This window comes from Trachinotus anak, unplaced genomic scaffold, assembly GCF_046630095.1.
Source record: "Trachinotus anak isolate AG129_WGS33_773 ecotype Australia unplaced genomic scaffold, CSIRO_AGI_Tana_v1 ptg000039l, whole genome shotgun sequence".
NCBI classification, from domain to species: domain Eukaryota; kingdom Metazoa; phylum Chordata; class Actinopteri; order Carangiformes; family Carangidae; genus Trachinotus; species Trachinotus anak.
This window is the reverse complement of record NW_027273890.1, coordinates 85,199-101,100: the sequence shown is the minus strand read 5'-3', so window position 1 is coordinate 101,100 and position 15,902 is coordinate 85,199. Positions and strand designations below refer to the sequence as shown.

General features: G+C 44.5%; 1 protein-coding gene across 4 annotated transcripts; it reads left to right on the top strand.

Annotated features, from left to right (window-relative positions):
* The first annotated feature begins 3,665 nt into the window (after positions 1-3,665).
* On the top strand, positions 3,666-15,453 carry epc2 (enhancer of polycomb homolog 2 (Drosophila)). 4 transcript variants are annotated; one of them, XM_071472595.1, is made up of 14 exons: positions 3,666-4,070; positions 6,171-6,330; positions 6,680-6,825; positions 7,325-7,531; positions 7,610-7,758; positions 8,480-8,609; positions 9,557-9,760; positions 9,857-9,940; positions 10,444-10,577; positions 11,131-11,456; positions 11,980-12,113; positions 12,356-12,512; positions 12,895-13,135; positions 14,890-15,453. In XM_071472595.1, exons 1-14 carry the CDS (start codon positions 3,918-3,920, stop codon positions 14,957-14,959), a joined length of 2,295 nt encoding a protein of 764 aa, XP_071328696.1. In that variant the 5' UTR covers positions 3,666-3,917; the 3' UTR covers positions 14,960-15,453. The 4 variants fall into 4 exon arrangements, with proteins under 4 accessions (XP_071328696.1, XP_071328697.1, XP_071328695.1 ...); XM_071472596.1 differs by having other exon boundaries at positions 3,780-4,070; positions 11,983-12,113; XM_071472594.1 differs by having other exon boundaries at positions 3,780-4,070; positions 11,983-12,113; positions 12,895-13,175; positions 14,890-15,159.
* The last annotated feature ends 449 nt before the right edge of the window (positions 15,454-15,902 follow it).

The following is a 15,902-nucleotide window of genomic DNA, read 5'->3' as shown; positions in this document are numbered from 1 at the left end:
AAAGTGAAAGTCACACTGATGGTTTACAGGAAGCTGGTGGTTTTCTGTAAGTCACATGATGATGAAAGTGCAGTGATAACAGAGGGAGGAACCTTTGCATAAAAATGTGTTTGTCTCCAGTTTGGTTCATAGCTGAGGAAGACGATGGAAGAGCAACAAGCAGTTGAGGATTCCTCTCCTCACTGTACAAAGTAACCTGTACAGACTGTGAGGACCACAGACTGTCTCTGTCACAGAGTCCAAAGTTCCTCCCAAAGCCACTGAAGACACCAGATCCTTTTAAAGGAGAACCACAGTGTCAGGAGCAGCTGAGCTGTTCTGTAATCAGTCCTAACAGTTATCTTCTTTTCTTCCTGTGTCTTGAACTGGTGAAACAAAAATCCAAACAAGGTCCATGAACAATAGTCAAAACTCAGGGACAGCCAACAGGACAATGTGAGGAGAAACTGAACAAAAGCACAAGGGAACACTGAGGAAACCAAACAGGCAAAACTCGACAGACCAAGTGACAAAGGCATAGGGGGGAGACAGGAAAAAGTGGACAGGGGGCTGAGGAAAGGAGCTGGGGGTCACAGGGGCAGAGCAAGAGACCTCGGCCATGACTACTCTGGGGCAGAACAGGGACTGAGCACAGGAATGGGGCAGAGGACGGAAGCAGGACAGATAGACAGGGCTCAGGATGAAGGTGGTCAAAGTCAAGCAGGAAGCCAATGACAAAAAACTGGGCCTCTGTGGGAGTCGAAGGTCGGTCACCTCAGGAGGCTGAACAGCGAAGGCGGGTCCCTTTTGGAGGGCGAGCAGGAGGAAGATCAGACAGGTGAAGCAACTCTGGGGAATTAGCTGAAGACTTGAAAAGCTGGAGGTCAGTGCAGGCCATAGGACAGTCTGACCTCTGGACTGCAGAGCTGGAGGGAGGCAGCTGCAGGTTAGTCTGGATGCTGCTGAAGATGCACTGCTGAAGGTCTGGTTGTGGGTCAACAGTAACAGTAGACTTGGAGACAGGAGTTAAAGTTGGCCAGATCACCAACTGGAGATCAGGAGCAGGGTGTGGACAGACCACTGACTGGAGAACAAGGGCAGGCATTGGCCAGCCAATGTTAGCCAATGGGACATGAGGAGCTGGTGTAACATTGACTGTGTTGATAGTTTGTCTCAGTCCAAGGTGAAAACAGGTTTACAGTTTTTATGGAGATTATCTTCAACATGAAGATGTTTGTGTTGGTGAGATTAGAGATTACACAACACAGGAGAGAAAATGAAGACTCATCTTTTATTACGATGGCCCTGAAGCTCAATGCACTGCAGTTTAAGAAAAAACAACAGGAGTGTTTCCAGCAGACACAAAAAGTGATGAAACTCTTGTGTGGTGTCTGCTCTGCAGTGCCTCCCAGAGGACAGATGGTGGAACAGTTCATGTTCCACCATCATGTTTATGTGGGTGTGACGCTCTGCACTGGTGCACGATTGTCATTCAAACACTTTTAAACAACAGGATTCACATTGATTTACATACAGTGACACATAATTCAGTTCAATTCAGTTTTATTTGTACAGAACCAAATCATCATCTACATGACCTCAGGATCCTCACTGGCTCAGACATGAGTTTATCACAGAGAGAAACCAACAGGTCCCACAAAGAGCAGTAGCTGGGGGTGGGGAGGTGTTGTTGTTGATTTGACAACAAACGTATAAATGAATGAACGTAAATCTGAATTCAGGACTTAATTCACAACCCTGACACAGTTTACAGACATTTTTACAAAAAGTTCACTTCCTTTATGAGCCTGACAGATATTTATTAATCATCAAACTCTGCACTAACATCAGTGTCAATATTAAAATATTCTTCTCACAGAGTCTGTTCTTAGCCCTTAATGTTGTCTGGATGAATGTCATCAAGCTCATTGACTTTATTTGGAACAGGAAAAGATAATTAGAGCAGAAACAGTTAATTAATTAATCAAGTTAACTGATACAGAAGAAAACAACAGCTCCTCTGATAACTGATTAATAATGTCAGTTATTTTTATTTTTATTTCACATCTTTTTGACTGTTGGTCAGACTGAAGGAAACATCTTTAACTATCTTCTGATATGTTAGACATGATTCATTGAGAAAATAACTGATTATAAATATACCTGTCAGTTGCAATTTAAAGATATTGTCTTCCTCTTCGTCTGTGTATAATTAAAAAACATTTTTTTCAGAGATAATATTCTTAAAATAAATAAATATAAATTTAAAGAATAAATAGATTTAAAAAAAATATTTTTATGTACTTGGTTTATATTGATTTCTTTTTGCTTTATTTATAGGATGTTTCAGCACAAGATATTTAAACTTTATTATTTTTGAGTTTATAGTGTTAAATGTCTAAAAGAATATTGATGATCACTTCATCTGATCCTCTGCTGAGAGGGTGATTGGCTGCAATCTACCATCCCTCCAGGACCTGTATGCCTCAAGGACCCTGAGGTGTGCAGGGAAGATTGTAGCTGACTCCTCCCACCCTGGACACAAACTCTTTGAGACACTCCCCTCTGGCAGGAGGCTGCGGTCCTTCAGGACCAAAACCTCTCGCCACAAAAACAGCTTCTTCCCGTCTGCTATCAGCCTTATCAACAAGACTAGAGAGCCCCACTGTCACTGATCCCCCCTGCCCCCCTATAGAACTACTGCTCATTCCCATTACATGCACAGTGTAAATATCTATACAGATTATATTTATATATTTTTTGCACTACATTCCCTATGTCTTTATCATTATTGCAAATATCCCACATCGTTGTTGTATATTTTTTATCTTAATTTTATTTTAATCTTATTTTAATTTTTAACTTGTAAATTCTACTCTTATTTTACCCTAAGTCTATTTATGCTACTGTTTGCACCAACCACCAGCACAAATTCCTTGTATGTGGAAACATACTTGGTAATAAAACTGATTCTGATTCTGACTTGATTATAATGTTATTACAAAAAACTTAATCGTTGATTTATCAATATAGGAAACAGTGAGTTAACAGAGTGAATCCACTGTGTGAAGATCCGTGTCCAATGTTTCACAGCTGTGCCTGAATGTTTGTTAGAACCTCAGCACGTCTGTTACAGATCTATTGCAGTTCTGTAGGGTCCTGTCAGAGTTCTGTTAAAGTTCTGTAGGGTTCTGTTACAGGGTTCTGTTATAATTCTGTCAGAGTTCTGTTACACTTCTGTCAGGGTTCTGTTACAGATCTGTAGGGTTCTGTTACAGGGTTCTGTCAGGGTTCTGTTATAGTTCTGTCAGGGTTCTATCAGAGTTCTGGTACAGTTCTGTCAGGGTTCTGTTACAGGGTTCTATCAGAGTTCTAGTACAGTTCTGTCAGTGTTCTATCAGAGTTCTGGTACAGATCTGTAGGGTTCTGTTACAGGGTTCTATCAGAGTTCTAGTACAGTTCTGTCAGGGTTCTATCAGAGTTACAGTTCTGTCAGAGTTCTGTTACAGGGTTCTGCTATAGTTCTGTCAGGGTTCTGTTACAGTTCTGTAGGGTTCTCTCACTTGTAGACCGTTTAAAAAACTTTATTAGTGTCATATTTCTGATACAAAGTTGCCTCCAGGAGCTGCGCGCGCACTTTCTCATCTCGCGTGTTTTTCCAGTGCCGCGGTGGCTGATGGGATTGCTTTGCCGCTGGTCTGGACATGTCCGCCATGTTTTCCGCGGCGCGGGGAGCGGACCAGCCCGCAGAAACGGCCCCGACGTCCCGTTAAACCTGCACGTTGATGAGTCCTGCCAGCGGTTACCGGAGCAGGGGACACCGATGAGCTCTACTGCGGCCGACACAGTCGCATCCGGAGCAGATTCACGTCGGTATTGGTGCGGGTTTGTGGCGGGATTCACGGTTCCTTCGGGTTGTCGCTGATTTGGCGCAAACAATGAGTAAACTCTCGTTCCGGGCGCGAGCGCTAGACGCCGCCAAACCGCTCCCGGTTTACCGCAACAAAGACCTGCCGGACCTGACCGACTGCGTGTCCATTAACCGGGCCGTCCCGCAGATGCCCACCGGGATGGAGAAGGAAGAAGAGCTGGTACGGACATGTTTTATTTTAAACTGTGTCTGTTAGCGTTAGCTCTGGGCAACGGCGGGATTCACGACGTTTTTTACGTACAGTTCTGCTCGTACGCTCTGTACGAAGAGGGGGCCACACACATGAATATACGCAGTTTACGTAGGCATGACGTGCAGTGTACGTTATTAGCGTAGCGCCAATCAGGCTCGGGCACTTTCTGTGGCTGTGACGTTAAAGTTTTCACGTAGTAGTCATGGCAACGGGCGACGCAGAGCGTGTTCGGTGCTAGCTGTCACTGCTACATTAGCTCCAGTCTCTGCCGGTGGTAACGGACACATGAGTCCGTGGCACCACGTCCGGACTGAGCTGGCCCCCGACTGGTACTGAGCTGATGCTGTGTCACAGATAAATGTTTCGGATCTCAATGGAAAGGGATTAAACCCAAACAGTGATATTTAGTCACATAAACAGTTTGTGTTGAAAGTGCTGACCTTTGACCTTTCTGCTGCCATCCAGTCTGTGATTAAAGCTACTTGAATTAACTGCAGCATCAGCAGTGACAGACCTCAGAAACCAGTTTACACTGAGAAACAAATCAGATATGACAGATTATAGATTATAATAGTTTAACATCCTGTCAATAGACTGTTTCAGCTCTAACATAAAGGAAATGAGAGTTAGTCCACAATGAATAATTTGACAGTGCAACGTTTTGACTTCAGGTAAACATCCACCTGAACAGGAACCAGTCTGTCCACACGATACAGAATAACAACCAGCATCCTGAAACAGTGATAACACATGAGGTGGGGTCATAGCCCACGTCGATATGTGTGAGCCACATTATTACACCAGGGCTGCAACTGAAGATTATTTTCATCATTGATTAATCTGCCTTCTGTTTTTTAGATGAATCATGTAGTCTATGAAACATCAAAAATAGAGTCAATCACAGCTACATGGAGTCAATCTGTCCAGAAGCCAAAAACGTGAAGTTCACAGTGATGAAGAGTAGGAGCTGCTTTCATCAGAGAACACCTGTCACTGTTGTTTTTTAGAAATGGCTGAAAACGTCCATAGTTTATGTATAAAGAAGGTTAGAGACTGTATTATTCACTGTGAGAACTTTGGTGCTATGAAGCTATGTTCCAGCTGAGAGCTGTTCTCCAGCAGCAAATCAGCTGACAGGTGTCTATCAGCTCGGATACTGGGGCAGGCTCAGTTTATGTTTGTGTATCTGTTTGGGGAAAAAAAAGATTACTGTTAACAGGTCAGATGTGTTTAATCAGCAGTAGAACTCTGTGGTCAGAGAAGTTCAGGGAACCTCTGAATCACCTGGTTTCTACATGAACTGGTCATAAATCTGATCTTCATCTCACAGATATAGACAAACACAGTGTCTCTAAAACAGTTTTAATCTGTGTCTTGACTGAACTCAGTCATTAAACCTCCTCAGAAGAAACAGTCAGTGACCCTTTAACAACTGTTGAACCTGACACCAGCTCTTCAGTAGCTGCTGATCAGACCTGCTCCAGGTTCAGGAGGAGGCCTGGACCGTTCTTCTTATAGAGCTGATCATCATCACCTCTTCTTCATCCTCAGTCTCTGAGATCCTTGTTGTGTGGCCTGGTTCACATCAGCTGATGTTTCTCTATATAAGACACAGTGTCTCTGACCAGCAACCTCCAGTCTGATCTCACTGAGTCCAGGTCTGATAACTCCTGAGTCCAGGTCTTCAGTTCATGCCATTAGTCAAGGGTTCACACACTGTTTTAGAGATACTGTGAATGTTTGAATGATGTTTTCAGTGTGGAAAAGAACAACACAATGATTTGTGTAGTTAGTTAAACAGATTGTGTTTGTTCGCTACTTAGATGAAGATCAGATCATATTTGATGAAGGTAAATCTAAGGTTCACTGACATCCTCCTGTGTCTGCACACAATCAAACTGACAATGAATCAGTGACGATCATTCAGATGTTTTAAACAGCTGAAGCCTGTCAGACAACTGACAGACAACTTCTTCGTTGTTGTCATTACTCAGTTCCCGCCCTGTGGACCAGCTTGAACAGGACCATCGCTGTACAGGTGCTGATGTGTGTCTGGTTGTGTTTCAGGAGCACCACCTGCAGAGGGCGATCTCAGCCCAGCAGGTGTTCAGGGAGAAGAAGGAGAACATGGTGATCCCTGTACCTGAGGCAGAGAGTAACACCACCTACTACGACCGCCTGTACAAAGGAGAGGTCAAAGTTCCCAAACAGCTCATCCACATACAGCGTAAGTACCACTGCACACCTGTACCACACCTGTACTGCATACTGACCTACACCTGTACTGCATATCGACCTACACCTGTACTACACCTGTACTGCATACTGACCTACACCTGTACTACACCTATTTGGACTTCTTCAGCCTCACAGAGATAAAATCTGTTCAACTCAATCTGAGCTCAGATCAGTGTCACATCAGTACTGTGTGTACTAATATCCATACTGTGTACCGTGTGTACTAATATCCATACTGTGTACTGTGTGTACTAATATCCATACTGTGTACTCTTTACTAATATCTGTACTGTGTACTCTGTCTACTAATATCACTACTGTGTACTCTGGTCCTGCAGCTCTGGGTCTGGACCTGGAGCAGCCGGACTACGACATGGACTCAGAGGACGAGACGCTGCTCAACAGACTGAACAGAAAGATGGAGATCAGACCTCTGCAGTTTGAGACCATGGTGGACCGACTGGAGAAGGCCAGCACACACCAGGTAACACACCAGAACACACCTCAGGTAACACACCTGAACACACCTCAGGTAACACATCTGAGCACATACCAGGTAACACACCTGAACACACCTCAGGTAACACACCTGAACACATACGGTAACACACCTGAACACACCTCAGGTAACACACCTGAACACACCTCAGGTAACACACCTGAGCACACACCAGGTAACACACCTCAGGTAACACATCTGAGCACACACCAGGTAACACACCTGAACACACCTCAGGTAACACATCTGAGCACACACCAGGTAACACACCTGAACACACCTCAGGTAACACATCTGAGCACACACCGGGTAACACACCTGAACTCATACCAGGTAACACACCTGAGCACACAGATGGTGAGGCACAGAATGTCAGGTGAGTTCTGCTTGTGTGAAGTGTTTTACTCCAGGACCAGGTCTCTATACTCGACCTGGACTCTCCTCTGGACCAGTTCTCAGCTGATCCCTCTGGTTCTGGTTTCAGCTGGTCTCTCTGTCAGAGGCGAAGCTGCTGCTGAATGAGGATGACTACCTGCTGAAGTCGGTGTACGATTACTGGGTGAGGAAGAGAAAGAACTGTCGGGGTCCGTCATTGATCGCTCACATCAAACAGGAGAAGAGGGATGGATCCACCAACAACGACGCCTACGTGGCCTTCAGACGGAGGACTGAGAAGATGCAGACCAGGAAGGTGAGTCGACACCTTTACCTTCAGTTTAATGAAAAAAAACGAAGAGTTCACTAAGAGACAATGTTGTGTCTTCCTCAGAACCGAAAGAACGATGAGGCGTCATATGAGAAGATGTTGAGGCTGAGGAGGGAGTTCAGTCGAACCGTCACCATCCTGGAGATGATCAAGAGGAGGGAAAAGTCCAAGAGAGAGCTGCTGCACCTCACACTGGAGGTGGTGGAGAAGAGGTGAGGACTCTTCAGGTCATCTCTGAACACATTCTCCATCACTGCACCTCACACTAAAACACTAATGTGTCTGTCATCATGTGTCTCATGTTGTAATCGCATGATGAAGGTGAAACCACACAGACCGTTCTGGTGTCAGTGGTCAACAGGAAACAGGAAACACTGATGTAGTTTGTTTGTAACAACAATCAACAGTACAAAGAGCTTAACTGAAGTTATGAGAGGAAAATGAAGGGAAGTGACACAATGATGACACAGTAATGAAACAATAGTGACATACTAATGACAAAATCCAGCTCATTGATTTGCTAGAACAAATATAGTGAGTATCAACCACACAGTGTCACCAGCAGTGTGATAGTGAACCTGTGAGGCCTGTTGGTCATTAGAGACAGAATAGGCTTTTATTTTGATGGTTTCTCTCAGTCTGTATTTAATACTGATGTGGGTAGATATGCAGCATTAATCATATTGGTGTCATGGAGAAGAACCTGTGCAGGTTCACACTGAATACATGTTACATACCTCTGCTTCTCTGGGTTTAGTAGACTGTGGTACATTGTGGGATACATTAAGACACTGGACACACCTGTCCAAGATGTTGAGGCACAAATGTGTGACTTCAGACCTGGAGACCTTGGTCATCTCTGATTGGCTCTGAGGTTTTTAATGAAGGGTTTGTGGGCAGAATGAGTCGTGATGATGCATTTCCTGTTTTCAGGTATCAGATGGGAGATTTCAGTGGAGATGTCCTCAGAGAGGTCTCACTCCCTCTAGTGGAGAAACCAGCGTACAGCACTACAGTAACTCTGGGCAACGGGGTCAGACACAGAACTGACATCAAGATCAAGGTACAAATGTGGGTGTGTGTGCGCGCATGTGTGCGTGTGTGCGCATAAGTGCATGTGTTTGTTTCTCTACACTCAAACTAAATAATTATTATGAACCAGCTGTTCAAAGTTTTTACCTTCAGAGCTAATCTTTGAAAATAATAAACAATCAGAGGACGGTCCTTCCAGCCACAACTACACCTTTCTAAATGAACCAGCTTTAACCTGAAAGTCGACTACAGTCAGTCAGACAGTGAAAGAGATGAGACCTGACAGCCCTGTAAACTGGACTGGATTATCAGTAGACTGGACTAGACTGGACTGGACTTGACTGGGCTGTGGGCAGCTGACTTCTATGGTGTAGACTTTGGGGTTTTTTGTTATCTCAGTAACATCTGAAGCAAATTTCACCACATCTGGTAAAAACTTTCCCCTGGACTCAAGGACAAACTCATTAGATTTTGAAGGTCAAAGGTCAAGGTTGGTGTGACCTGAGAAAACACTTTTTACTCATTATTGAAGACCTCATACAACAATTATGACAGAATTTCACACAAATGTGTAATACTTGACGTGACTCTGGATAAACATGATGTCATCTGAAACTACTCTGAGTGGAGGAGGGACACAACCCTGAGTCGGTGATTCTATTTTTCACTGAAATGTAAATCATATTTTAACCACATCCTTGAAGGAGACTCTTGTGAACCCTGAGTGAAGTCTCATTTCCTGCTCTGCTGCTGTGTGAGATAAACAGCTGCTGGAGCTGGTTCTCATTAAATCACAGAAGAAGAAGACGAAGAGGTTGTTGGAAGACCCAGTTCAGAAGATGAAAACCACATGGAAAAAATGTTCTGACATTTAAGTTTATTTCATGTGTTAATATGAGGACGACTCAGCCTCCTCATCATCGCTCCACTCAGCTGAAGTTTCTCTCCCTCAGTTTATTTTTAGTTCTTTTCTTTCAGATGCAGAAGAAGCAGGAGTCCATTAGAGAGGAGCTTCCCTTCGTCCTGCTCAGACCAAAGAAGAAGAACATCAGACGGGACAGATTATATCCTCCACAGAGACGTCCCGGTCGACCCCCCGGCTCCTACACCGTCAACCAGGCCGACATCAAACAGTACGACTTCCACAGCTCAGGAGAGGACGAGTGTCCACCGCCACCGCTGGTCAGTATCACATCTGTTTGTTATACTGCGGGATACTCTGACATCATCCAGATGTGATGTCGTTGACACTGTCTCTGGTGGTTGTTGTGTTTTCAGTCTCCTCCGTCTTCGCCTGATGAAGAGAATCATCCTGACGGAGTCTTTGTCTTCAGGAGAAAAGCTGGATGTCAATATCTCTCTGTGAGTGTCTTATCTTTCTTTATGTAGAGTACAGATGTGCCACCACATCTGGTTTCTATACAACCACAATCAAAATCACAACCACTGACTTTAACAGCTGGTATTTGTCTAGAAAGTTCCAGGTCCTCATGTTCTTTAGTTGCCTCTGAGCCCTGATGTACTGATGTGAACTTGCTCAGATTAAGGCTGAGGCTCTTTAAATTAGAATCTAGTTTCAGACTGAATGTGTGAGGTTCAGAGTCTGGAGAACTGGACTGTAGAATATCTGTCAGAACATGAGACCGGTTTATGAAGATGAAACTTAATTTCTGACCTGAATGTTACAGCAGAATACAGATGAGTGAAGAAGCTTGTTTGGTGTGTTCACCTCACCTGGACCTCAGGTGACCTGTAGAATATGTCAGTACACAGACTGGACCATGTGCACATGGACACATGACACAGACGTGAACGACTCAGCTGTTGTCATAAGCTCTGCTCCCCGTGTGTGTTTGTTTCTACAGCCTCGCACGGAGCAGACGGGTGGAGACGACCATCCAGAGCTCCTCCCTCTGCGTCTCCGTCACTCCTTGGCTGAGGTTTCTCTGCCTCCTCATTGGACTGGACTGAGTCGCCGTAGGATAGGACGAGGGGGCAGGTAAATACACCACACCTGCAGCACACCGAGTGTCTGCAGGACGGGTAGACAGGTGGAGGTTATTAATAATGACTTCATTAGGAAATAAACCAGGTGAACAGGTGAGTCCTCGTGTCTCTGACCTCAGGACTTGTGACACTTACATTTTAGTAGATTCATTGTCATCATGTGTTATTGATTTGATTTAGTTTGTTTCAGAGCTGTAGGTCATGAGTCTCAGCTGACTCAGTCGACTATGACATAAAATGATTAAAATGATGAATAAATTAGCTGCAGATTAATTTTCTTTGATCCGTTAATTGATTATTGGTTTCAGTAGATCACTGTCTTTGCTGCGACCAGGGCTGCAAAATCAGTCGTTTGTGAATCTTGATCTTTATTCACACTGTCGGTGTAGAGTTCTGATGAAAACGAATCTTGATTCACTGTATTTTGATTTTCATGATTTTATTTTAACAATAAAGAAAAAAACGTCTTGTCTGTGACCTCATCACCTTCAGGTCTCTTCTTCCTCTTACACCTTCACTAACTCGTCTCACATCTCTCTGATCAGGATCATCCTGGACCGAGCCTCCTCACTCTTGGACCCAGTACTGAAGCAGCTGGACTCTCTAGCACATCCGGTCTTCAGGAGCAGAACCAGTACCTGTGTCCACCGGGATCACCCAGTAACACTGGACCGGAAACCGTTCCTGACTTCAGGAACCCCCCTCCCCTCCCTGACTGAAGTCCTCAACAACATCCAGAGCCTGAGGAGGTTCTGCTTCAGACCCAGACCAGTTCAGGACCAGACGGAGGGAGGGAGTAGGACCACAGGACCCACACTGGACGACAACAGACTCACCTGTCGTCTGTCACCTGACCACACCTGTGTATCAGGTGGGTGATCATGTTCACAGTTCAACACATTTTATGACCATGTGACATCACAGACTCACACTCGTCTCTAAAGAGACACACAAATTTCACACTTTAAAAAGTGACCAGGTGTTCATCCAGGTGAAACAGGTGTGTGTCCAATCACACAGTTTGTTATTTCACCTACAGTCAGGGGTACAGATAAAAACAACAACAGTATACACAAGAAAACACACAACATAACACAACACTGTGAAAACACACAACACTATAAAAACACTGTGAAAACACACAACACTGTAAAAACACTGTGAAACACACAACACTGTGAAACACACAGCACTGTAAAAACACACAGCTCTGTAAAAACACACAATAATGTAAAAACACTGTGAAAGAGACAGAGACGCCGTCCTCCTGAAATCAGTAACTACACCCCTGGAGGAAGGCCTCATCAACTATTGGACAAACACACTGTGACTCATCACGATGAATCATACAGAAGTAACTACAGGTGTTAACATGTCGTGTCTCTGTTCACCAGCAGGGGGCATCACAGAGGAGCAGTACCACAGTCATCAACAGCAGCTGGTCCAGATGCAGAAACAACAGCTGGAACAGCTGCAACTACAGAACAACACTGCTTCATGCAGGCACACAGCAACACACAGAGCACAGGTAACACACACACACATACAGATGGATAGAGACAGCTCACTGCTGTACGTTCATCAGAACAGAGGTTTTCATGGTTGTCCTTTGTCTCTGTCAGAACGTCATTGTTGTTGATGTGGAGATGAGAACTGGCCAATCACAGCCTAGCATTTGTTAATTAATCTTTAGTGCTTTTATGATTGGTTGTTTGTGTATGTTCTGTCTGGTACTCACCCTGTTCTCTCCCGGTCTGGTCTGTTCTGTAGTCCACCCGGTCAGGCGAGTCCAGTTCGAAGACTCTGGACTCGGCCAGCGCTCAATTTGCAGCCTCTGCTGTGATCAGTGCCCCTTTCCCTCCTCATGGTCACGTCAACAGTGAGATCAAACCCTACAAGACGAGTGTCAATGGAGTCCATCCTGCAGGTGAGCTATGTCACCTGTCAGAGCCTCTGTTGAGGAGGACCTCAGTGATCCTGCTGAGACCTGTCAGTGATAGACACAACACATGTGTGGCAGCAGAACACCCAACTATACAACATGAAGGTGGAGAATCAGTCTGGACAATAAGAAAAAAACACAACATGAATAACTGAAAACTGATTGTTAAAATAAATATTTATTGTATTTACAACCTCAAACATTTTCTGCTCTGACATCCAACAAATCTTATGACATCACAGCTGTCATTCCTATGTTCAGATGACTTCAAATGACAAATCTTTAACACAGTGTCCTTGTATTTCATCTTTATTCATATGAGAGTATGCTTCCTCCTCTTCCTCCCCCTCCCCCTTCTCCTCCTCAGGTCCCTCCAGGCCTCCGTACTCCTCCTCCACCTCTCTCAGCAGGTTGGGGCTTTCAGCTCGGGGGTCTTTACCCTCCTCCTCTTCCTCCCCTCAGTCCCTCCCAAACCAGAGGAGCCAGGTGGGGGCTGTTTCCCCCGCCCACCCCCACACTGCTCGACCCTCTGCCCCCCCAACATCTGCCTTAAAGCTCGCCACTGTCGCCGCCAGCCTCGACCGAGTGCCCAAAGTCTCAACCGCCAGGTACATACACACCTGTCCGGGTAGATTCACGCCTGTCCAGGTACATACACGCCTGTCCAGGTAAGTACATGCCTGTCTAGGTATGTACACAACTGTCTTCCAACTCAGAGTCCCAATAAGCTCAAAAACAGGAGACAGACAGAGTGCAGCGCAATAGAGTTTATTCTTTAAGCAGGAGATAAAGCTAAGCTGGCCCCGGAGCTTAACTGAACATACAATGCCTAAACCTCATCCTTTATACCATTCTCTTGGGTGGAAAATCCACCCTATTTTCTAAAAAACAACCAATCTTTACCTTGTAGATAATGGTGTCTCAAAATGCCCCCTGAGGGCTGCCAACTGCCTTGAATATGCAGTTCAATTCAATTCAGTTTTATTTGTATGGTGCCAAATCATAATATACATTATCTCAAGGCACTTTACAGGGTAAGGTCAAGACCTTACTTTGTTACAGAGAAAAACCCAACAGTTCCCACAAAGAGCAGCACTTGGCGACGGGGGGAGGAAAAACTCCCTTTTAACAGGAAGAAACCTCCAACAGAACCGGGCTCAGGGTGGGGGGCCATCTGCCTTGACCGGTTGGGTTTAGGAGGAGGAGATAAGGGGGGAGCGGGGGGGGGGGGGGGGGGGGGGCAGCAGGAACAGCTGTATAGGTAATGGTGTTATCAATAATAATGACAGATAACAGTGGTTAATAGTAATGATGAGTAGTGGTGGATCTGGATCCTGCTGCTCCAGAGGCAGAGAGACCTGCAGAATGAGGACAGAGAGAGGGAGAGAGGGGAGAAGCACAAACTACGGGGGAGAGAAAAAAAAAAAAACCTTATGGCATAAAGTAGTCGAGAGAGAGAGAGAGAGAACAAACTCTGGGAACCACAAGTAGACCTGCATTTAGAGAGCGAAGTTTCCTATTGGGAAAATAGGGAACTGTAAGCTCTTCAAGGTACGATGGTGCCTGACCATTAATGTCTATATATATTATATCATATATTAATTGTCTAGAGAAACAGTTCAATTAAAATCCATTAAGTGGGGTTCTGTGTGAGTTCAGGAGGTTCTGGTTCTGAGGGTGCTGTGCCTGACAGGACGTCTGTGAGGAGGTGATGAGATCATCACTTCTGAGGGTTAAAGGAACAGACACTCGATTGAGCTGTCACTCACCTGGTTACACTCTGGTTTTCTACTGTTGATGATGATGTCAGAGGTTCCACATCCAGAGTACGTGAGGCTCTGATGACGTCTGAGGTACAAAGATACCACCTGCACAAGAGCTGAAAAACAAACACGGACTCTGAGTTTGAAGAGAGGCTGTATTAGCTCCACCCACACCCACCTCTTTGACCATATTTGGACTAGCTGGGAGTTAGGGGTGGAGTCTGGCACTGCCAAGAGGGCAACGGTGGAGTAGCTCACTCTGAGCTTCAGGAACCTGATGATAATATAACATAGCTTTTATTAGTCCAACAGTGGGGAAATTCACAGCCGCCAGGTGTCGCAGGTGATGTGGTGTCACAGAGGCTCCGCCCATCTTTATCTACAGTCTGTGGTGTAACCAAGGCATCAGTCTGGATCAGTCAAAACAATTTGAAACTGATGGGTTTATCTTCAAGCCTGATCTGAAATGTACTGAAATAAAACTCAAGTTTGCAGATGAGCCGATTCTGTTGGTTTGATCTGTTTTCATTAGCGTCTGGAGGAAGTGATGTTATAAGTGATGTCATCACTAATGGTTTATTGGCTGTTTGTCCTTGCAGAGACTCCAACCAGCCAGAGAGACGTGTGAATGGACTGTCAGAGACCACACTGCCCATGGAGGTCACATAACATCATATCCCATCATCCCCTGCTCCTCCTCAGTGTCTGACCGGTGAATGTGACACGCCGTGACCTCCAGAAGAAGAAGAAGAAATCTGAGTAGAATCAGAAAATTTTACTGAGTGTCGATATTATTATTATTATTATTATTATTATTGTAATAACTGTTGTACAGTTTGTAAATGTCTCATGTAAAATAGATTTTTTTTTCATCAGTTTAGTTTCTGAAGCAGGTTGTCATCATGTGACTGCAAAATCAACTGATTGGCCCACAATAAGTCCTGTATCTTTGCTCTGATTGGTCCATGAGTCTGTATCCTTGCTCTAATTGGTTATTTATTTCTCATGTTTACATTTTGTATTTCTTTTAACATCTTGTTTTTGTCCCAAAGATTTAAAACATTTGATTTAGTCTGAGCTGTTTATATTTTTCTTGTTTGTCTCCATCTGATCACTGAAACCCTCCTTCAATAAAAAATATGCATCTTGTAAAGAGACAACGATCCGCAGCTGCAACACAAAGTTTTAAAACTGTGTGTGTGTGTGTGTGTGTGTGTGTGTGTGTGTGTGTGTGTGTGGGGGTGGGGGTGGGGGTGGGGGTGGGTGGGGGCTGAAAATAAAACACAAAGAAGAAAATGACTCAACAAAAACACAACATTTCTCTGTGGAGTCACTGAGATTCTTCCAGATATTAATAGAAATTGTAAATGATGTTGTTTCAGCTAAATATAAAACTATTGATCCTCGACAGGTTTTATAAAAGAGTGATGAACACGTGAATTCATCAATAGTTATCTTCCATTAACGTAACAAACTTGTATAATGAGGACGCCTGACGGAAGTGTTCTCTGATGCTGACGCGTAGCACAGTTTTGAATTCAGGATCTTTATTTGTAACGTTCATCACATCTTAATAAGAACTCCATGTCCCAGAGTTCCCCGCGGCTCGGTG

Excerpts from the sequence above, each read along its gene's own strand:
- epc2 (XM_071472593.1), top strand. The coding sequence starts at position 3,918 with ATGAGTAAACTCTCGTTCCGGGCGCGAGCGCTAGACGCCGCCAAACCG. Across the intron at positions 10,578-11,130 it reads AGGATAGGACGAGGGGGCAG|GATCATCCTGGACCGAGCCT; the intron begins GTAAATACACCA and ends CTCTCTGATCAG. Across the intron at positions 11,457-11,979 it reads TGACCACACCTGTGTATCAG|CAGGGGGCATCACAGAGGAG; the intron begins GTGGGTGATCAT and ends TCTGTTCACCAG.